Raw genomic sequence first — 24,108 nt, 5'->3', positions numbered from 1 at the left:
ATTCTGTTTGGTCGACAACCGCATGTCATGATTAACCCTCAGGATGATTTGAAATGTAACAATGAAGTAACTGTAAAGTACTTGATTAACATGAGTAAACAGTTGAGGAATCAAAATGATAATCTGAAGTTGGTGATTCCTGATTTACCAGATAGTAATTGTCATGACATTGAACCTGGGGATTATGTAATGATACGAAATTTTCTACGCTCAGGTTGTCTTATTGATAGATGGGAAGGACCATACCAGGTCTTATTGACTAGCACCACAGCATTGAAGGTTGCTGAGAGAGAGACTTGGGTCCATTCATCCCACTGCAAGAAGGTTGCTGATCCAGAGAAGTCCCGTGATAAGGAACAGACGGTAGAGGTTGTATCACTAGAGTGTCTGTTCCAGGAGGACTGAGGCGGCACCTGAGCCTTGAAGACCGAAAGCAGCTGTCGACTCCCCTCTCCCTTTTATTGTTTTCTCCACTTCCCATCCCCTCTCCCTTAAAATTTCTTTTTCCCCCTTCTCATTCTTCTCTATTTCCTCCTCAAAGATGGACTTGCCCCAAGAGACTGTGATCCGGATTTTGATGTTAACCATGATGTTGACCAGAACAGTCTGTTCCGGCGAGAGTACCATAGAGGTCGAAAGAGGTTCTGGAATGGGTTCCGATTATGATGATGGAGGCGTAGTTTTCCAAGATCAACCAAGCCAACAAGCAAAGGCGAGTATCAGAAAACGATCCGATAGAAGAAATTGTGATGGATTGTTAGCTGAGGAAAATTGTATCTGTAGGCTATGTGATAATCTGGTTGAAGATGGATGCATAAAGAAATGCCAATCTAGTTTTAATATCCATATGGACCGGCATCCATTGAGTGACTATCACTCTCTAGTGGGTAACGTGTTGAACCAAACAGATTGTTGGGTATGCTCTCAAGTACCTCAGGGTCACAGCAAATCAGGGCTAGTACCATTTCCTTTAACGTTAGGGGAGGTACTTGAGCTAAGTGGTGGGAGACCGGTGGACCGGAGGTTTAACATCTCCAGCCCTCCTAGTTTAAAGCTCCACCAATACCATGTGGATAGGTCCCTCATATGTTTTAACATCTCCAATCCCAGAAAACCGGGAAATTGGGAAGTGTCATGGAGCAACCTTACCATGACCTTTTCACACAGAGCAGATAGAATGCCTACAGATACAGAACTCGTACGCCACATAGCCAGTAGAGGAAAATCATTCCGGTATCGATATACCTTAGGAAATAGGATTACTAAAGTTGGAGAGGTATCACCAGGATACTGTGCACATATCGTACAAACTGATACGTGCATTAGACAGATGGAAGAATTAGGGTCAGGAGATTTCACCTGGAAGGTTTGTAACATGGTCATGTCCTTCTCCGTCCCTTATGTTCTCCCCGATGATGCATATTTCATATGCGGGAGAAAGGCGTACAAGTGGCTTGCCCCAAACTCTGAAGGATTGTGTTATATTGGAAAAGTATTGCCTGAAGTAATGACTGTTACACATGACAAAATGAAGGACATACACCGTGGTGCCCAAACTCCTTATACTCACACTCACTACGAGCACCTTGTTAAAAGACAACTGTCAGAAAGGTTAGAGCATCCGGCCTCTGATCTTATCCATGAATCCACCGGGATTCAGGTTCTGGTAGCGTTAGATTTCACTCGCACCGCTCGAGGTGTGATGAATTATAGATACATTTCCGCACTCGCCAATTTGTTAGATAATATCACTGAAATGTATGATGACACGTTTAGATACACTGGAAGGGAACTTCAAGCTTACAAAACAGAACTAGTTCAGCATAGGATGATTCTTAATTATCTTACAGCAGTAACAGGCGGATATTGTGTTACATTGGCAACACAGTACGGCATAAAGTGTTGCACGTATATCACAAATAGCACCGAGGATCCGGTAGAGGTCATAGACCAAAAGATGGACGATATTCTGCAATTAAAGTGGGAATTTCGTCGAAAACACAATCTCACCCTTGCTGCTGTAGGTAATGAGCTGACTAGTTGGGTGTCATGGTTGAACCCGCGAAATTGGTTCTCCGGTTTAGGAGACTGGGCTCAAGGAGTCATAATGGATGTTGGAAAGTTTCTCCTATGTATTTTGGGTGTCGTTATATCTATTGGATTGATATTTAGATGCGGGCAGGCTTTGATGAGGTGCAAGCAAAGTACGAAAGTGATGAGCTTAAGGAGTGAGGAAACTGTAATTAACCTGGATTTGATTTATGACCCAATGCTAGAAACCATGACGTAATGATGTAATGAGTATACGGTCCGCCTTTCACCCATTTCTATGTTTTCCTCCGAGGTACAAAGACCCACGTAGACGAAGGATTTGATGAGCCAAGGGGCCGACAACGGAAAGATGGAAAGAAGAAGAGCAGACGACCTGATAAACAAGATTTTGATGGACAATGCCATGGGTACCCCAGTTTCCCTAGGAACTTTAAAACCACGCTAGCCCAACATTTTTTGTAAATCCATGGACGTTGTATGCTTTACTCACGATTTATGAGCAAAAGCACAAAGAAGAAGACTCCAATCAACCGACACCAATCAAGACCTCAATCGACGAACGTACATTACCCTGACATAGAATATCATTGCATTTTTCGTAAGTGTTCTTTATCTTCATCTCTGCAACCCTCAGGCAATAACACACATAGTCGATAGGGAATACAGGCACAGATAGCAGCAACCACATACCCCCCACCAATTCATGTATCATCAACTAAAATGTGCATCCCCATTGTGTTACAACCACAGCCGAAATGAGCTCGGTAGAGTTTGACAGCCCATCCACAGACCTGTACCACAGGATAAGAAGGAATTCAAATGTATACTTCGCAATACCTCGAAGCTTGATTTACCACACGTACGGCACGATGATACATGACCCTCCAAACATGGACTCATACACACATGCTTCTACTTTCTCACTAGGTCATACCCTCTTCACACCTACTCCATTCTTCTTCCTTTCCCCACCATGGAAATCAATTAACCCCTGACTTACATTTTTCTCCTTAAATATTTTGTGGCAGTTATTATTGACTGCCAAAGGGTGGACTGTCAAAGTCAGAAAAATGTCTTAGTGCACACTGCCATATTTGCACCGCACACTGGTCCGTGCTGCGCATGCGTACGCTCTCCCGTGGAAGCGCATACCCGCAATAGCGTGCACTCGCACGCGCAGTATGCGCATTTACGGTAGAGTTTATGTGATCGTAGCGTGCGACTCATTCGTTACAAAAGTTCACAATTAATGTAGTTTATAGATCATGTTCCCTTCAATAGTTTCTGTAAGTTTGGTTTAGATAGAATGTCCCTGAGCGGAGGAATCCCTCTTTGTATTGCACGAAGGGTCTAACAGGAGTCATACAGCAGTGTTTGGTACCCATCGGAAGAGTATTTAATTAGCAATATTCCGGTGTTGGTTTGGAGCGTATTAATCGCTCGTGCGAATAGTTATGGACATAAGAAGTTTATGTCCATTTCTATGATTTGCACATACTCAGGTATGCGGCGGGAAACCCAGTTCCCCACCCACCTGAGCTGTTGGAAATCAGCACAGCCCACCTGTATGAATCAACCTATGACCTTTGGTTACAGTACAGGGCCGAATTCCTGTGTCCAATAAACTGTAGGATTGTAGGGACTAGGAGATTGCATTGTGTGTGGGGCATAAATAGGCAGACCGACCACATCCAGCTCTCACTCTCTCATCAACGGTTATCTGCTGATAATCGGGAGCTGGATATCGAGGCGCAGGCGATCATACCCTTTGTGCGTAAGTTCTCTCCGTAATCATTGTCTTTCTGTGAGCCAATTTCTCTCTCTCTCTCTCTCTGTGTCTATTTCTCTCTCTCTATTCTCTCTTTTCTCTCAAATCTCCCCTAGACTAAACTTTATAGTATTGTATTATATTGTGTTAGACCAGGATAGCATTGTAGTTTATCCCTTAGTTAGGTGTTTGGTTAGGAAGTCTTTGTTATATTGTAGTGTATCATTTGTACTGTTACTCTTTTACAAGTATACTAGATATAATACAGATTATAGGCTTTGGAACCCTAAACCAGTATCAGTGTATTTACTATAGTATTAAGTGTTCACTTGAGCGTCGGTGACGCTCAAACAGCTTTGTAGATAGTCAGGTTACACAAGGTTGCATTTACACCCTGTATTCAAATTAAGGTATTCTGTGTGTTTCATCGGTATAAGGTTTAATATCAAGGTATAGTGTTGTGAGCGTCTGCACCGCTGGTGACCTCCTCGTGGTCTCTAGCGTATGCTACGTTACAGCGAATCTTTCCCCTAGACATAACCAATAACGTGTCCTGTGATCACTAGGCCGTGAGCGAACGTGACGCTTGAGCGTCTCGCTTACCGCTGAGCGATCGTTACGCAAATAGCGTACCATTACGGTACTTCTTGAGCAAACAGCGTACAGTGTTCTTAGCTTCATAAAGGGTTGTTTATACGACAAGGAATTTAGCATTGTCAAACTGATGACAACACTTGTAGTATTCTTTCTACAATGGAAATCAAATATCGGCCCTCATTCCGAGTTGTTCGCTCGCTAGCTTCTTTTAGCAGCATTGCACACGCTAAGCCGCCGCCCTCTGGGAGTGTATCTTAGCTTAGCAGAATTGCGAACGAAAGATTAGTAGAATTGCGAATAGAAATTACTTAGCAGTTTCTGAGTAGCTCCAGACTTACTCAGCCATTGCGATCAGTTCAGTCAGTTTCGTTCCTGGTTTGACGTCACAAACACACCCAGCGTTCGCCCAGACACTCCCCCGTTTCTTCAGACACTCCTGCGTTTTTCCCAGAAACGCCAGCGTTTTTTCGCACACTCCCAGAAAACGGCCAGTTTCCGCCCAGAAACACCCACTTCCTGTCAATCACACTGCGATCACCAGAACAATGAAAAATCCTCGTTATGCCGTGAGTAAAATACCTCACTTTTGTGTAAAATAACTAACCGCATGCGCTCTGCGAACCTTGCGCATGCGCAGTAAGCGACTAATCGCATTATAGTGAAAATCGGCAACGAGCGAACAACTCGGAATGACCACCATCATTTGGGAAGATCTTTCCAACACTGTTGCAGAAAATCTCACACGTGTTGCCCTTGTAGGTTACTTTGCTTTCACCCTTCTGTCCAGTTCATCCAAAACCTGCTAGATGGGGTTTAAGTCTGGAGACCGTGCTGGCCATCCCATGATTTGAAGCCTACTATCTTCTTAGTTTTTTCAAAGGTAGTTCTGACATAATCTGGAGTTACGTTTTGGGTTATTGTTTTGCTGTAAGACTAACCCTTGATTAACTAGAAACTAGAAACCAAGGATATTGCAAAATAGTACTGTGGTAACCTTTTTGGTTAAGGGTGCAAGTCACTTTATAGTTTATACAAGTCACCAACTCTGAATCCAGCGGAAAAAAGCCCCAGACCATCCTGCTCCCACCCCCATGTTTGCCACTTAGTGTCACAATGGTTTATTTACTAGGTTGAAGCTTTTTAAAAGTGCCACTTCCTGTAAAAAAGGCAAAGCTTTGCTAAGCCAATGTTTAGTAAATAAATGTCACACACTGATGAACCATACTTACGTCTACGGTGTACAAAGTCCCTGCTATGTGGACCAACGTTTTCAAACTTTGATTAATTGGTCCATAAGACCTTTTTCCAGTCCTCAGTAATCTACTGGTGGTAATTCATTGGGTTCCGGTATGAATGGTCGACCATGTTATGGTCGACAGTCATTAGGTCGACCACTATTGGTCGACATTGACATGGTCGACATGGACACATGGTCGACACATGAAAAGGTCAACATGAGTTTTTTTAAGTTTTTTTGGTGTCGTTTTTTGCGTAAAGTGACTGGGAACCCCAATTAGTGCACCGCGTCCCCTCGCATGGCTCGCTTCGCTCGCCAAGCTTCGGGTATGGTGCCTTCGCTCCGCTACCGCTTCGCTCGGCACAGACTACCGTTCCAATCGTAGTCCATGTGGATCGTAAAGTATGGAAAAGTTCCCCAAAAGAAAAAAAAGTTAAACTCATGTCGACCTTTTCATGTGTCGACCTTTCATGTGTTGACCATTTTCATGTGTCGACCATGTGTCCATGTCGACCATGTCAATGTCGACCAATAGTGGTCGACCTAATGACTGTCGACCATAACATGGTCGACCATGTGAACGGATACCAATTCATTGCCCAGGCAAAACTGTTTTTAATTACTGCCAAACAACTTTACATTCTTAACCCATTACTTGTTCCCTGAAAAGGTCTTTTTTTGTACCTCTGATATTTACATTATTCAGTTTTTGCTAAACTACATTTTTTAGTCTCTAGCAGCTTACTACTTACCTTTACACCATTTCAGGTTATCCATTGGACTTAAAGTGCTTGAATTTCAATAAAAACTGGATTTTAATTTTTCCCGTATACACTGTTGTATTTTTTTTTAAATATATTTATTGAGTTTTTCACAATGAAACTGAAGAAAAAATAAACATTCGTGCAGACACAAGGAAAAGGCATGGAATACAGCCAAATCGAACAACAGATAAAAATACAGACACAATAGTACCCAGTAATAAGCATAGCAAGATATAAAAACGGGAACAAAAATCCATCTCCTATATAATAGCCCTGTGATTCTGTGCCTGGGTCTCTAATGCTGGGCGTGGCTAGGAGCTCTCATTGGATTAGCAGCAGGTCTATCACACCCAGTCCACAGCTGATTGGGCGAGAAACGCCCTCCCTCACAGGTTACATCCAATGGGAGGCTCTGCCCTTTGCCTGCTGTGTTTTCACAGAGCAGGATTAGCAATGGGACTGATGAAGCTGCAGCTCCAGCCCCACACCCCAAAATAGTCCCACTGCATCTGCAGCAACACACCCTCCAACAATGTACACATAAACATTGATACACATTCGAAAAGGGGGCGTGGCCACGGGTACAGCAGCATGGACACGCCCCTTTTCCTATATTTTCAATGGAAGCTTGGAGAGTCGCAAAACGGTACAGACCATAAAAAAGGTACTGTACCTGCCAAAAAGGTACAACTGGAGGGTATGCCACTGCATCTGCATCAAGTCTCTGCGCTGTACATAGGAGAAAAAACAATCCTTTTACTGCAGCGTCCTATGGGGGTCATTCCAAGTTGATCGCTAGCTGCATTCGTTCGCTGTTCAGCGATCAGGCAAAAACTTGGCACTTCTGTGCATGCGTATGCAGCGCAATGCGCACGTGCGGCGTACTATTACAACGAACGATGTAGTTTTACACAGGGTCTAGCGATGCTTTGCAGTCGCACAGGCAGCCACAGAGTGATTGACAGGAAAAGGGTGTTTCTGGGTGTCAACTGCCCGTTTTCAGGGAGTGTTCGGAAAAACGCAGGCGTGGCTGGGCGAACGCAGGGCGTGTTCATGACGTCAAATTAGGAACTGAATGGTCTGAAGTGATCGCAAGCGCCAAGTAGGTCTGAAGCTACTCTGAACCTGCACAAAATATTTTTGTACCCGCTCTCCGATCCCTTCATTCGCACTTCTGCTAAGCTAAAATTCACTCCCAGTGGGCAGCGGCATAGCGTTTGCACAGCTGCTAAAAACTGCTAGCGAGCGATCAACTCGGAATGACCACCAATGTCTTGCTGCCAGTCCGCCTGCCCCCTCCGGCATCAACAATCCCCACTCCCTAGCCGCGCCGCAGGTGGAACAAAAGCTGCTGCAGCCACGGGCATAGATGTGTATGAAAGCGGCGCAGCGGAAGGCTTTCATAGGCCTCCCTGCGCCGCATACTCTCTGAGCCCCGGAGCCTGCTCTGCATGTGATGTCACAGAAGTGCCTCCCTGCCACAGCCGCACCCAGATCCCCAGAGGCCCTGACTCCGCAACACAGCACCTGGCCTGCCGGCCTGGAAGCCCCGAGATGGTTAATGTAGCAGATAGAGAGGGTGATATCGCGGAGGGTAATGCCTGGACGCTGAATCAATGTAAAAGGTGACAGTGCTGTGCAGTGCAGTGGGTGTGCAGTCAGGGCCGTTGCTAGAGTGTTCGGTGCCCCCCCTGCAAACTATAATTTTGCACCCACGCATACTTTACAAACGCACAGCGCACATAACGACCCCTGTAGTAGAGACACTTACACATGTAATGCCCCCTGAACCAGAGACGCTTACACATGTCACGCCCCCCCTGTACCACTGACGCTTACACAAGTAGCACCCCCTGTAGCAGTGACGCTTACACATGTAATGCCCCCTGTACCAGAGACGCTTACACATGTAATGCCCCCTGAACCAGTGACGCTTACACATGTGATGCCCCCTGTACCAGAGACACTTACACATGTAACAACCCCTGTAGCAGTGATGCTTACACACGTAATGCCCCCTGTAGCAGTGACGCTTACACATGTCATGCCCCCCTGTACCACTGACGCTTACACAAGTAACACCCCCTGTAGCAGTGACGCTTACACACGTAATGCCCCCTGTAGCAGTGATGCTTACACACGTAACGCCCCCTGTAAAAGTGCCGCTTACACATGTAACACCCCCTGTACCAGTGACGCTCACACACGTACCCCCCCTGTACCAGTGACGTTTACACACGTAACGCCCCCTGTACCAGTGACGCTTACACACGTAATGCCCCCTCTACCAGTACCGCTTACACACATAACGCCCTCTGTACAAGTGCCGCTTACACACGTAACGCCCCCTGTACCAGTGATGCTTACACACATTATGCAGCAGTCACACATACACACACACACAACACACATATATATACACACACACATACATACTGTACATACATTACACACATATATACAGTATACACAGACACTGTATACACACACACACTCACTCTCTTTCCAGACACTTATCTAATGAAGTCTGGCTGGCCGAAGCTGCAGCATGGTCCCGTGTAGTTCCGCCCCTTACTCCCATCTAGCTCCACCGCCTTTGGCTCCCGCCCGGCCACTGAATGTCACACAGGGGAGGGGAGGGGGAGAGGAGGCTTTGTGCTGTCGGCGCCAAGGGGGAGATAAGGTTTTGTGCTTCCGGCGCCACTGCATGTGTGACAGCAGCCGGCAGCAGCAGGGATAGCAGCAGAAGCTCAGCACAGGGATGCAGAGCAGGGAGAACGTCTCTCCTTCCTGGTGCCTCCCTGCACTGCATCCCTTTGCTGAGCGGCTAGCGCCGGACCTGTGTGCAGTGTCACTGACACTGCACAGCACTCTCACCTTTTACATTGATTCAGCCAGTCACTCAGTTCTGCCAGCCAGTCTCTATTGTTAGCACCTGTGCATATTACAGGGAAGTAGACACACTAAATAAACTACAGCTCCCAGCAGTCCTTAGCGCCGAAGCATTCCGGCCCTTAGGGCTTCTGGGAGCTGTAGTTTATTGAGTGCATCTTCTTCCCTGTAATGCGGCGCGTTGGAACACCGGCTCTGACAATAGTGACTGGCTGCTGTGCGAGTCTCCGGGAGAGCCACTGCCAAAAGGAGGACAGCAGCTTAGCTGCTGACAGGAGGAGAAGCAGGATAAGCATTACTCACCGCTCCCCCACTCACAGTACCTCTGGGCCCCATCCGTGGCACCCCCACACACCCTCTCCAGCACCGCGGTAGCTCCGGGCCCCCTCCCCCACCTGAAGCAACCCCGCACCCGCCCCTCCTGCCACACCACTGCATCCGCCCCTCCCCCACCCGGGACACCCCCACAACTGCTCCTCCCCTACCCGCAGTGGCTTCGGACCACCACCCGTGGCACCCACACACCCTCCCCCACCTGTGGCACCACTGCATTAGCCCCTCCCCCACCTGCAGCACCACCGCAACCACCCCTCCCGCGGCACCCCAGAGTCCCATCTGCATCTTCCCCGCACCCGCCACTCCCACAACCAAAGCACCTACTAGGTGATTCATCAGGCTCTGCGTTCACTGTTCATGCCATTGCAAGGGGCTTCCACCCCTTAACCATTGCACGCCCTTTGTCCGTGCAATATTTAACCACTCACACAATTATGATTGGATGTAATACTCCATATAATAAAAATATTGCACGCCACAAGGGTGTGCAAGGGTTAAGGGGGCGTAGCCCCTTACGATGGTGTGAAGAGCGCCCGTAGGGTGCAATGAATCACCTAGTTATCTAATAAGTCCTGTGGCAAAAATAAGTAGTGTGTGGATGAGAATCAGACAATTAACAATTGAAAGTCGGACATGCACAAATATTACAGAAACAAATAACAATAAAAAGAGAAAGTGAAAAGAAAACAAAAGAATGAGGCAGAACTAGAGAGGGAAGGGAAGGAGGGACATAGGGCATAAAGTCTGAGTCAGAAAATACACATTTGGAACAGGTGTAAAACATAAGACAAAGAGTGTGGTATGACCAATGAAACATGGGTGGGGGCAAATGTTAATCAAACAGTCAGCCTCCATCAGGGCTCATCTGCAATTTGATGAAGCAAAGTCCATTTAGTTGAGTCAAAGAGAGACAATATATGTTGCTGGTGAGAGGAGTCCAAAGACTCTATGAAGGGGCCCCATTTTCTATAAAATCGTATAACATTACATTCAACATTTGGTAGGGTGGACTGGCAATCTAAATAGAGAATGTGAATAATGCGAGAACGTAAAGTATCAAGCCTAGAATGGGATTTAATAACCAATTAGTGAGAATCAGCTTTTTCCCCAACGTCAAAATAACATATAATAAAGGGATAAGGGGCCAAATGTAATAGAGTGAGAGTTTCAGAAAGTGAGAGATTTGGTAAGGTTTTTCAGGTTTTTTTTTAAAGTGGCAATCATTTATACTGCAAAACCAGGTTGATCTTGCTGTGTAAATGATTGCCACTTTAAAAAAAAAACTGCAAAACCTTACCAAATCTCTCACTTTTTTTGAAACTCTCACTCTATTACATTTGGCCCAAGGTGTTTCTTTTGTGATGGGATGCCCCAATCTGAAAAGTGTAAACCAAGCATTGCTTTGCAGTCTAACTTCAATCTGAGACGGAACGTTGAATTAATAAACCATAACACCTTAAACCAGAACTTCTTTATTTTGGGGCAGCTCCAGAAACAGTGTAAAAATAAAGCATTGGTAGTCCCACACTTTAGGCATTTCCTAGATTCAGAAGGGACCATGGGGGTCATTCTGACCCGATCGCTCGCTGCAGTTTATCGCAGAGCAGCGATCGGGTCGGAACTGCGTATGTGCCGACGCCGCAGTACACCGGCGCATGCCGGACGGCCGAACGGCGTCGCTCCCTAGCGATCACCTCTGCCTGATTGACAGGCAGAGGCGGTCGCTGGGCGGGAGGGGGCGGCACGGCGGCGTTTGGTTGCTGTTTTGGGGGCACGGTCCGGCCAACGCAGGCGTGGGTGAACCGTGTGGGGGGCGTGCCGCAGCGGCTGTGTGATGTCACATGCAGCCGCTGCGACCACGGGCAGCGAGGAGGTTCTCCCGGCCAGCCACAGGAGCTGTGCTGGCCGGGAGTTACTTCTCAAATGCAAAAGCATCGCCACTGTGCGATGCTTTTGCACTTCTGCGGGAGGGGGGGGGGGGACCGGCACTGACATGCGGGGCGGACTAGCCCTGTGCTGGGCATCCCACCGCATGTCTGAGTGCCTGATTGTGTAGCTGTGCTAAATTTAGCACAGCTACGATCAACTCGGAATGACCCCCCATATGTTTTCTTTGACCAGGGGTGATATAAGCTCTTGTGTAAATTTAACATGAGTCTCTTGCAGTTGTGCCAAATGGAGCACTTTGAGGATATGAATAAAATTATTCGTCACTAAGTTGTATTTTATGTTTAGAAATCTTTAATAATATTGTGGTTACTCTTTTATTGCAGAGGGAATGAACACAATGATTGCAACTCCGGTGTATGATGACTCTGAAGTGGTTGAATTAAATGCTGCAAACCGCCTGTATCTCAAGCCAAAGACAAAGTTAATCATTTCTGTTATCCTTCCAGAAGAAACAGATCAATGTAGATCAGTATCAAATTGGGACATTCTGGAACAACTAAAGAATATGGTTGCTCCAGACTGTTTCAGTTCTCTTAGGGTTTCTAAAACCACAAGGGAGTTTGTCCGAATTGAAGGTGAAACTGACACTAAATGTCTATCTCACATTTTTTGGGAAAAACTTAATGGGCAAAGCCTTCAAATAAGCTGCATTACCAAACCACTAAGCATAGAGGTCACTGAGGCTCCTCCTGAATTTCCTGCTAATGATAATGCTCAGGATTTACTATCGCAAATGGTGGAAGATTCAGAGGTCATCCCAGCGCATAATATATTTTCATCTTGTATTCATTTGGAGGGATTGCCATGTAAATGGTTTTCAACTTTGGGCTCAAATATAGAAAAACCAAGCGAGGAGGTTGTGAGAAACACTTTTGAAAAATATGGAAAAATTGCAAATATTGACATTCCCATGCTTGATCCATACAGAGAAGAGACAGCCGGAAGCGCACTGACTGGTGGTGTCCTGCAGCCCTTTCATGCTTTCCTCCAGTATGAAAGCCAATCAAGTACCTTAGATGCAATCAATTCATTGCAAGGAATGAAGCTCATATTCACTGCAGAGGATGGAAAATCTCTGGCGTGTGATATAAAGGTGAAATATTATTGTAATCACATGGGTAATGTACTTTACACACCACAGTTGCAGTACAACATCTGCTTTCCCCTGTAGTATCTGCCAACTTCAGCCCATATCCTATATCTATATAAAATAAGATCTTCTCCCCTTGCTTCATGACTATCCCCGAAAAGCTGGGCTAGAAAGTTGATATAAACCTAATGTCTGTGTTGTGCAGTGACTGGATCAAGGTCTCTTAGTTCAGGGGCAGACATAGGTGTGAGGGCGCCACCCACTTGACTAATTTTATTATTTTTATTGATAGGTTATAAGCCCTCATTTGATGACAGCCAATTTAATAGAATCAAAAAAGCCACTAACTATGACATTTTTATTATGTATACATATTTACCTAGTAGGACAGCTGACAGGGGCAGTATGTGCATGTCCTACCTATTTACACTCCATTCAGGATGGCATATGGTACAGTACAGTGGAAATATTTTGCAGTTACTGGTACTTTTTGGGCTGAAAGTACCAACACAAGCATACGAGTGCCGCCCCCAAACAAGTGCTGCCCCTAGGCATGTGCCTCACGTGCCTAATGGTTAATTCGCCACTGACTGAGTTCTTGGCCAGTTTTGCACCAGACATGTAGACCAGGTTTGTCATACATGCACAGATAGCAGACTGGTGCTAAACCTAGCAATGGCATAATTATTGCCTAGTTATAGCGGCATCTATCTGTAATTATCGCCAGTGGTGTAAGTTTGTCCCAGTTGCCCGGAGGCAAGAAAATTATTGGTGTCCCCCCTCTATGTATATCATTTGCTCCTGCATAGTAAGCCTGCAGATTCTAACTATATGAAGCTACTACAAAACCATTGCAATTAGGCAGATCTATGTAGGGGTCCAGCCACACACTACATAGATCTGCTCAGTCCCTCCCAATGCTGATTATTTCTCTGACAATTAATCTGCAAGTGTCATATCCAGGATTAGAACCTACAACCTATTACACTGAAGCATGCACCTTACTGATGGAGATATCTGCTCTTACACAGGAAGTATGAGAATTCTAACTATATGAAGTTACTTGTAATTGTCAGAGAAATAACTTCATATAGTTAGAAATCTCATGCTTCCTTTATAGGAGCAAATAGCTTCATCAGTAAGGTGTCTGCTTCCAGTATATCTTGCGATTTGTAAGGTGTAGTGACTACTGGGGAAGTCAGCTACGGAAGAGTTACCGGCTGTTGTCAATTAACTTAATTGATTAATGTCGCTGAACACATAGAGCAGGAGGAGAGGAGCTCCCCTTCAAAGCAGGAGCCCGGCGGCAGCTGACTCCGTTGCCTCCCAGAGTTCTGCCTCTGATTATCGCCCAGTTATAGCTGCATCTGTCCATTTCAGTGATGGTTGCTTTTGATCCATCATTATCTATGTACTTGTATTTGTCTGGATGCACTCCAAAAGAAAAGATAGGAAGGCACATTAGCTGTTCTTATGGCTTACCAATGAAAGCTAAGAAATGTTTACACTTGTTGCCTCCCCTTACACGCCATCAGATAGCGGTCTCACCCACTTAGAGAGACATGACTCAATTTTAAATGGTTCTACAGTACAGAAACAAAATCTGTTAGATCAACAAAATACCACAGGGACCATCTAATATACATTGACAGTTTTCTATGTTTAACCAGTTTCTAGATAAAGATACACAGTCATCCTCAATATCACTGTTATATCCTTCATGTAGTGTGCTACTAGTGTGTCACGTTGCAATTTTTATTTTCCTTTTCAAACTGTTTAAATAGATAACTGTTGATACAAGCAACCACTTTAGCGAGGAGGCAGTAAACAAGCGGACTGCTGAGCGTCTTAAACTACTGGAGCTGGAACAGCAGAGGAAACAAGAGAAAGAAGAGGAAGCAGAAAGGTGGGAACAAAATGATACTGTAGTCTACAATGTACAACAGTTCTGTAAATTCTAGCTTTAGAATACACAAGTGATCAAAGAAATCCGTCTTATATCCATATATAATGTGATCCGTTTAGGATCCTGGCGTTCGGGATCCCAGCAGTCGGAATACCAGCGCCGGAATTCCGACACTGCTCGGATTACCGACACAAGGATGCTGAAATGTATAAATGTATTGCAATGCTGGTGTTGGAATTACGAATGTAAGTATGCGGGGATGCTTAGGGATAGGCTGCAGGGGGGGGGGGGGGTTAGGTTTAGGCTGTGGGGGAGAGGGTTAGGCACCACTGGGGAGGTTTAGGGTTTGTCTGTGGGGGTGGGAAGGTTAGAGTTAGGGTGCAGGGAGCGGGGGTTAGGCTTAGGTACCACCGGGAGGGTTAGGGTTAAGCTACGGGTAGTGAGAGTTAGGGTTAGGGGGTATGGCGATTAGGGATAGCATTATTCCATATATAAACAGTGATCAGTGATTTTATCAATTATAGTGAGACTATTTGCCAGTACATTACTATTCATGCTGTATTTTATTTATTAACATTTTTTATACAGTGTCAGCATATTCCACAGTGCTTTGTAATTGGGATTAAACATCATAATAAAACAAGTTTAGGTAGCATTCTGTTGTAAATAAACCTTGCAGTCACTTTTAAGCCCAGATCCACGCTCCGATGACACAGTAGTTCCCGCCTCAAGAATATTACAGCATTCAAAATGATTGCTGTATGCTAAATGTATGTGAGACTACATAGTAAAGCAATGCTAGTAGACCCATGCTGTATTTAATCAATGTTACATCCAATTTTCATAGTATGTGTTATTGGAATAGCAGGTGAGTGTCGTTTGTGGGGAGAAAACAATGAAAAGAGGAAAGCCATATCATTGCTTCTGGCCTGATTACATCATACTTTAAGAACAATATCTGGCATTCTGATACTTGGAAGAATTGGTGCATAATGCTAACTGTACAAAAACAACTTTAGAAAAATGTATGAATATATTTATATTTTTTTTTTTTTACAATTTTGCCCAGTGACTAATTCCATTGAAATAAAAATGCATTTAGGCTAAAGCTGGCCATACACCTAAAGATCAGATCTGGCTGGTTGGAACGAAAATCTCGAAATGTATGGGAGCAAATGACAATTAACCATTTGCTCCTAAATAGTTACATAATTGTTGAAGTTAATAAAAGACAATTGTCCATCAAGTTCAACCTATATTTGTTCTACTGCTATGATCTGGATTTATTTTTACTGACCCAGATACTACCATACATTATTATGAAAGGTTATATCCTTGTATGCCTTTTTCACTTAAAAATTTGTCTAGCCCTTTCTTAAACCTATCCATTGAGTCAGCCATTACAACCTTCTCTGGCAGAGAATTCCATATCTTTCCCCTGTGGGCCATTCCGACCCTGGTTCCATATATTGACCCTTAATGTATTTGTAAATGTTAATCATGTCTCCTCTTAAGGGGGGTGCACACGGAGCGATGTTCAGCTCTTTTCTAAGCAATCTGACTAGATTGCTTAGAACATCGCTCCGTGTGTATGGGTGCCGGCGTCAGCGATGCGCGGTCCCGCGCCTCACTATCGCCAGTGCTAGATTGGCCTGCATGCATGTACAATCTAGGAGGTCGCTCATTTCACCGCTGGGTGAAATGAGCGGCCCCACGTATCTCCCCCCCCCCCCCCTTTGCTCAGCACATTGCGCTGTGCTGAGCGGGGGGAGAGATGTGTGCTGAGCGGTCTGTGCTAGACCGCTGAGCACACATCTCTGGGGAAATCTCCACGTCAGCACAGCCCTTTAAACGCCTCTTTTCTAATGTAAACATATGTAACCTACTTAGCCTTTCCTTATAATCCGCTGACTCTAAGCCGTAAAAAATAGAGATGAGCGCCGGAAATTTTTCGGGTTTTGTGTTTTGGTTTTGGGTTCGGTTCCGCGGCCGTGTTTTGGGTTCGACCGCGTTTTGGCAAAACCTCACCGAATTTTTTTTGTCGGATTCGGGTGTGTTTTGGATTCGGGTGTTTTTTTCAAAAAATCCTAAAAAACAGCTTAAATCGTAGAATTTGGGGGTCATTTTGATCCCAAAGTATTATTAACCTCAAAAACCATAATTTCCACTCATTTTCAGTCTATTCTGAATACCTCACACCTCACAATATTATTTTTAGTCCTAAAATTTGCACCGAGGTCGCTGTGTGAGTAAGATAAGCGACCCTAGTGGCCGACACAAACACCGGGCCCATCTAGGAGTGGCACTGCAGTGTCACGCAGGATGTCCCTTCCAAAAAACCCTCCCCAAACAGCACATGACGCAAAGAAAAAAAGAGGCGCAATGAGGTAGCTGACTGTGTGAGTAAGATAAGCGACCCTAGTGGCCGACACAAACACCGGGCCCATCTAGGAGTGGCACTGCAGTGTCACGCAGGATGTCCCTTCCAAAAAACCCTCCCCAAACAGCACATGACGCAAAGAAAAAAAGAGGCGCAATGAGGTAGCTGACTGTGTGAGTAAGATAAGCGACCCTAGTGGCCGACACAAACACCGGGCCCATCTAGGAGTGTCACTGCAGTGTCACGCAGGATGGCCCTTCCAAAAAACCCTCCCCAAACAGCACATGACGCAAAGAAAAAGAAAAGAAAAAAGAGGTGCAAGATGGAATTGTCCTTGGGCCCTCCCACCCACCCTTATGTTGTATAAACAAAACAGGACATGCACACTTTAACCAACCCATCATTTCAGTGACAGGGTCTGCCACACGACTGTGACTGATATGACGGGTTGGTTTGGACCCCCCCCAAAAAAGAAGCAGTTAATCTCTCCTTGCACAAACTGGCTCTACAGAGGCAAGATGTCCACCTCATCATCATCCTCCGATATATCACCGTGTACATCCCCCTCCTCACAGATTATCAATTCGTCCCCACTGGAATCCACCATCTCAGCTCCCTGTGTACTTTGTGGAGGCAATTGCTGCTGGTCAATGTCTCCGCGGAGGAATTGATTATAATTCATTTTAATGAACATCATCTTCTCCACATTTTCTGGATGTAACCTCGTACGCCGATTGCTGACAAGGTGAGCGGCGGCACTAAACACTCTTTCAGAGTACACACTTGTGGGAGGGCAACTTAGGTAGAATAAAGCCAGTTTGTGCAAGGGCCTCCAAATTGCCTCTTTTTCCTGCCAGTATAAGTACGGACTGTGTGACGTGCCTACTTGGATGCGGTCACTCATATAATCCTCCACCATTCTTTCAATGTTGAGAGAATCATATGCAGTGACAGTAGACGACATGTCCGTAATCGTTGTCAGGTCCTTCAGTCCGGACCAGATGTCAGCATCAGCAGTCGCTCCAGACTGCCCTGCATCACCGCCAGCGGGTGGGCTCGGAATTCTGAGCCTTTTCCTCGCACCCCCAGTTGCGGGAGAATGTGAAGGAGGAGATGTTGACAGGTCGCGTTCCGCTTGACTTGACAATTTTCTCACCAGCAGGTCTTTCAACCCCAGCAGACTTGTGTCTGCCGGAAAGAGAGATCCAAGGTAGGCTTTAAATCTAGGATCGAGCATGGTGGCCAAAATGTAGTGCTCTGATTTCAACAGATTGACCACCCGTGAATCCTTGTTAAGCGAATTAAGGGCTCCATCCACAAGTCCCACATGCCTAGCGGAATCGCTCCGTGTTAGCTCCTCCTTCAATGTCTCCAGCTTCTTCTGCAAAAGCCTGATGAGGGGAATGACCTGACTCAGGCTGGCAGTGTCTGAACTGACTTCACGTGTGGCAAGTTCAAAGGGCATCAGAACCTTGCACAACGTTGAAATCATTCTCCACTGCGCTTGAGACAGGTGCATTCCACCTCCTATATCGTGCTCAATTGTATAGGCTTGAATGGCCTTTTGCTGCTCCTCCAACCTCTGAAGCATATAGAGGGTTGAATTCCACCTCGTTACCACTTCTTGCTTCAGATGATGGCAGGGCAGGTTCAGTAGTTTTTGGTGGTGCTCCAGTCTTCTGTACGTGGTGCCTGTACGCCGAAAGTGTCCCGCAATTCTTCTGGCCACCGACAGCATCTCTTGCACGCCCCTGTCGTTTTTTAAAAAATTCTGCACCACCAAATTCAAGGTATGTGCAAAACATGGGACGTGCTGGAATTTGCCCATATTTAATGCACACACAATATTGCTGGCGTTGTCCGATGCCACAAATCCCCAGGAGAGTCCAATTGGGGTAAGCCATTCCGCGATGATCTTCCTCAGTTGCCGTAAGAGGTTTTCAGCTGTGTGCGTATTCTGGAAAGCGGTGATACAAAGCGTAGCCTGCCTAGGAAAGAGTTGGCGTTTGCGAGATGCTGCTACTGGTGCCGCCGCTGCTGTTCTTGCGGCGGGAGTCCATACATCTACCCAGTGGGCTGTCACAGTCATATAGTCCTGACCCTGCCCTGCTCCACTTGTCCACATGTCCGTGGTTAAGTGGACATTGGGTACAACTGCATTTTTTAGGACACTGGTGAGTCTTTTTCTGACGTCCGTGTACATTCTCGGTATCGCCTGCCTAGAGAAGTGGAACCTAGATGGTATTTGGTAAGGGGGGCACACTGCCTCAATAAATTGTCTAGTTCCCTGTGAAGTAACGGCGGATACCGGACGCACGTCTAACACCAACATAGTTGTCAAGGCCTCAGTTATCCGCTTTGCAGCAGGATGACTGCTGTGATATTTCATCTTCCTCGCAAAGGACTGTTGAACAGTCAATTGCTTACTGGAAGTAGTACAAGTGGGCTTACGACTTCCCCTCTGGGATGACCATCGACTCCCAGCAGCAACAACAGCAGCGCCAGCAGCAGTAGGCGTTACACGCAAGGATGCATCGGAGGAATCCCAGGCAGGAGAGGAATCATCAGAATTGCCAGTGACATGGCCTGCAGGACTATTGGCATTCCTGGGGAAGGAGGAAATTGACACTGAGGGAGTTGGTGGGGTGGTTTGCGTGAGCTTGGTTACAAGAGGAAGGGATTTACTGGTCAGTGGACTGCTTCCGCTGTCGGCCAAAGTTTTTGAACTTGTCACTGACTTATTATGAATGCGCTGCAGGTGACGTATAAGGGAGGATGTTCCGAGGTGGTTAACGTCCTTACCCCTACTTATTACAGCTTGACAAAGGGAACACACGGCTTGACAAATGTTGTCCGCATTTCTGGTGAAATACTTCCACACCTAAGAGCTGATTTTTTTGGTATTTTCACCAGGCATGTCAACGGCCATATTCCTCCCACGGACAACAGGTGTCTCCCCGGGTGCCTGACTTAAACAAACCACCTCACCATCAGAATCCTCCTGGTCAATTTCCTCCCCAGCGCCAGCAACACCCATATCCTCCTCATCCTGGTGTACTTCAACACTGACATCTTCAATCTGACTATCAGGAACTGGACTGCGGGTGCTCCTTCCAGCACTTGCAGGGGGCGTGCAAATGGTGGAAGGCGCATGCTCTTCACGTCCAGTGTTGGGAAGGTCAGGCATCGCAACCGACACAATTGGACTCTCCTTGTGGATTTGGGATTTCGAAGAACGCACAGTTCTTTGCTGTGCTTTTTCCAGCTTGAGTCTTTTCATTTTTCTAGCGAGAGGCTGAGTGCTTCCATCCTCATGTGAAGCTGAACCACTAGCCATGAACATAGGCCAGGGCCTCAGCCGTTCCTTGCCACTCCGTGTGGTAAATGGCATATTGGCAAGTTTACGCTTCTCCTCCGACAATTTTATTTTAGGTTTTGGAGTCCTTTTTTTACTGATATTTGGTGTTTTGGATTTGACATGCTCTGTACTATGACATTGGGCATCGGCCTTGGCAGACGACGTTGCTGGCATTTCATCGTCTCGGCCATGACTAGTGGCAGCAGCTTCAGCACGAGGTGGAAGTGGATCTTGATCTTTCCCTAATTTTGGAACCTCAACATTTTTGTTCTCCATATTTTAATAGGCACAACTAAAAGGCACCTCAGGTAAACAATGGAGATGGATGGATACTAGTATACAATTATGGATGGACGTCCGAGTGCCGACACAGAGGTAGCTACAGCCGTGGACTACCGTACTGTACTGTGTCTGCTGCTAATATAGACTGGTTGATAAAGAGATGTAGTATGTATGTATAAAGAAGAAAGAAAAAAAAACCACGGGTAGGTGGTATACAATTATGGACGGACTGCCGAGTGCCGACACAGAGGTAGCTACAGCCGTGGACTACCGTACTGTGTCTGCTGCTAATATAGACTGGTTGATAAAGAGATGTAGTATGTATGTATAAAGAAGAAAGAAAAAAAAACCACGGGTAGGTGGTATACAATTATGGACGGACTGCCGAGTGCCGACACAGAGGTAGCTACAGCCGTGGACTACCGTACTGTGTCTGCTGCTAATATAGACTGGTTGATAAAGAGATGTAGTATGTATGTATAAAGAAGAAAGAAAAAAAAACCACGGGTAGGTGGTATACAATTATGGACGGACTGCCGAGTGCCGACACAGAGGTAGCTACAGCCGTGGACTACCGTACTGTACTGTGTCTGCTGCTAATATAGACTGGATGATAATGAGATGTAGTATGTATAAAGAAGAAAAAAAAAACCACGGGTAGGTGGTATACAATTATGGATGGACTGCCGAGTGCCGACACAGAGGTAGCTACAGCCGTGGACTACCGTACTGTACTGTGTCTGCTGCTAATATAGACTGGTTGATAATGAGATGTAGTATGTATGTATAAAGAAGAAGAAAAAAAAACCACGGGTAGGTGGTATACAATTATGGACGGACTGCCGAGTGCCGACACAGAGGTAGCTACAGCCGTGGACTACCGTACTGTACTGTGTCTGCTGCTAATATAGACTGGATGATAATGAGATGTAGTATGTATAAAGAAGAAAGAAAAAAAAACCACGGGTAGGTGGTATACAATTATGGACGGACTGCCGAGTGCCGACACAGAGGTAGCTACAGCCGTGGACTACCGTACTGTACTGTGTCTGCTGCTAATATAGACTGGATGATAATGAGATGTAGTATGTATAAAGAAGAAAAAAAAAAACACGGGTAGGTGGTATACAATTATGGATGGACTGCCGAGTGCCGACACAGAGGTAGCTACAGCCGTGGACTACCGTACTGTACTGTGTCTGCTGCTAATATAGACTGGATGATAATGAGATGTAGTATGTATAAAGAAGAAAAAAAAAACCACGGGTAGGTGGTATACAATTATGGATGGACTGCCGAGTGCCAACACAGAGGTAGCTACAGCCGTGGACTACCGTACTGTACTGTGTCTGCTGCTAATATAGACTGGATGATAATGAGATGTAGTATGTATAAAGAAGAAAGAAAAAAAAACCACGGGTAGGTGGTATACAATTATGGACGGACTGCCGAGTGCCGACACAGAGGTAGCTACAGCCGTGGACTACCGTACTGTACTGTGTCTGCTGCTAATATAGACTGGTTGATAATGAGATGTAGTATGTATAAAGAAGAAAGAAAAAAAAACCACGGGTAGGTGGTATACAATTATGGATGGACTGCCGAGTGCCGACACAGAGGTAGCTACAGCCGTGGACTACCGTACTGTACTGTGTCTGCTGCTAATATAGACTGGATGATAATGAGATGTAGTATGTATAAAGAAGAAAAAAAAAAACACGGGTAGGTGGTATACAATTATGGATGGACTGCCGAGTGCCGACACAGAGGTAGCTACAGCCGTGGACTACCGTACTGTACTGTGTCTGCTGCTAATATAGACTGGATGATAATGAGATGTAGTATGTATAAAGAAGAAAGAAGAAAAAACCACGGGTAGGTGGTATACAATTATGGACGGACTGCCGAGTGCCGACACAGAGGTAGCTACAGCCATGGACTACCGTACTGTACTGTGTCTGCTGCTAATATAGACTGGATGATAATGAGATGTAGTATGTATAAAGAAGAAAAAAAAAACCCACGGGTAGGTGGTATACAATTATGGATGGACTGCCGAGTGCCGACACAGAGGTAGCTACAGCCGTGGACTACCGTACTGTACTGTGTCTGCTGCTAATATAGACTGGATGATAATGAGATGTAGTATGTATAAAGAAGAAAGAAAAAAAAAACACGGGTAGGTGGTATACAATTATGGATGGACTGCCGAGTGCCGACACAGAGGTAGCTACAGCCGTGAACTACCGTACTGTGTCTGCTGCGACTGGATGATAAATAATGATATAAAAAATAAATATATATATCACTACTGCAGCCGGACAGGTATATATTATATAATGACGGACCTGCTGGACACTGTCTGTCAGCAGAATGAGTTTTTTATAGAATAAAAAAACACCACACAAGTCACACGACGAGTGTTTAACTTTTTCAGGCAATCACAATATAGTATACTATACTGGTGGTCAGTGTGGTCAGGTCACTGGTCAGTCACACTGGCAGTGGCACTCCTGCAGCAAAAGTGTGCACTGTTTAATTTTAATAATATGTACTCCTGGCTCCTGCTATAACCTATAACTGCTCCCCAGTCTCCCCCACAATTAAGCTGTGTGAGCACAGTCAGATATTATACATAGATGATGCAGCACACTGGGCTGAGCACAGATATGGTATGTGACTGAGTCACTGTGTATCGTTTTTTTCAGGCAGAGAACGGATTATATTAAATAAAACTGCACTGGTGGTCACTGGTCAGTGGTCAGTCACTAGTAAACTCTGCACTCTCTAGTACTCCTAAGCTCCAGTAAATCAAGTGTCTCTGTCTCAATCTCACTCTCTCTCTTCTAATCTAAATGGAGAGGACGCCAGCCACGTCCTCTCCCTATCAATCTCAATGGACGTGTGAAAATGGCGGCGACGCGCGGCTCCTTATATAGAATCCGAGTCTCGCGATAGAATCCGAGCCTCGCGAGAATCCGACAGCGTCATGATGACGTTCGGGCGCGCTCGGGTTAACCGAGCAAGGCGGGAAGATCCGAGTCGCTCGGATCCGTGTAAAAAAAGCTGAAGTTCGGGCGGGTTCGGATTCCGAGGAACCGAACCCGCTCATCTCTAGTAAAAAACTGACAAAAACGGTCGTTCAGAAAAATTGGTTAAGTCAAATGGATTTAACCAATTTGTCTGATTGATCACTTTTGTCTGTTTGACAGTGTTTGGTAGCAAGTGGTCATTTGTCACTTGCTCTCATGCATTCCCAGATTTTCATTCCAACCAGCCAGATCTGAAAATAAATCTTTAGGTGTATCGTCAGCTTAACACAATGTGCTATCAAATGAAATCCATACTCATGATTTTTTTGTAAATATAAAATATTCCTGGTTAGTCTTTGAGCAGGCCAAGTGGGTTTCAGTGCCCCTTACCCCATGTACTTTGCATTCTCTGGAGCTGGACATTCACAGTACATAGAGCATCTGGACCAGTTGGAACTGTTTCA

The 24,108-nt window shown here is 45.6% G+C and overlaps 1 protein-coding gene across 1 annotated transcript in view; it reads left to right on the top strand.

Moving 5' to 3' along the window:
- Positions 1-11,923: 11,923 nt before the first annotated feature.
- LOC134947732 (A-kinase anchor protein 17B-like) overlaps positions 11,924-24,108 on the top strand; it is a 37,268-nt gene continuing 25,083 nt past the window's right edge. The window contains exons 1-2 of the mRNA XM_063935666.1: positions 11,924-12,689; positions 14,471-14,592. Of these exons, the coding sequence (XP_063791736.1) occupies positions 11,925-12,689; positions 14,471-14,592 (887 nt within the window). The 5' untranslated portion in view covers position 11,924. The remainder of the gene's footprint in view (positions 12,690-14,470; positions 14,593-24,108) is intronic.

The sequence above is a fragment of the Pseudophryne corroboree genome, chromosome 8 (genome assembly GCF_028390025.1).
Source record: "Pseudophryne corroboree isolate aPseCor3 chromosome 8, aPseCor3.hap2, whole genome shotgun sequence".
NCBI lineage: Eukaryota > Metazoa > Chordata > Amphibia > Anura > Myobatrachidae > Pseudophryne > Pseudophryne corroboree.
This window is presented reverse-complemented; position numbering and strand designations above follow the sequence as displayed.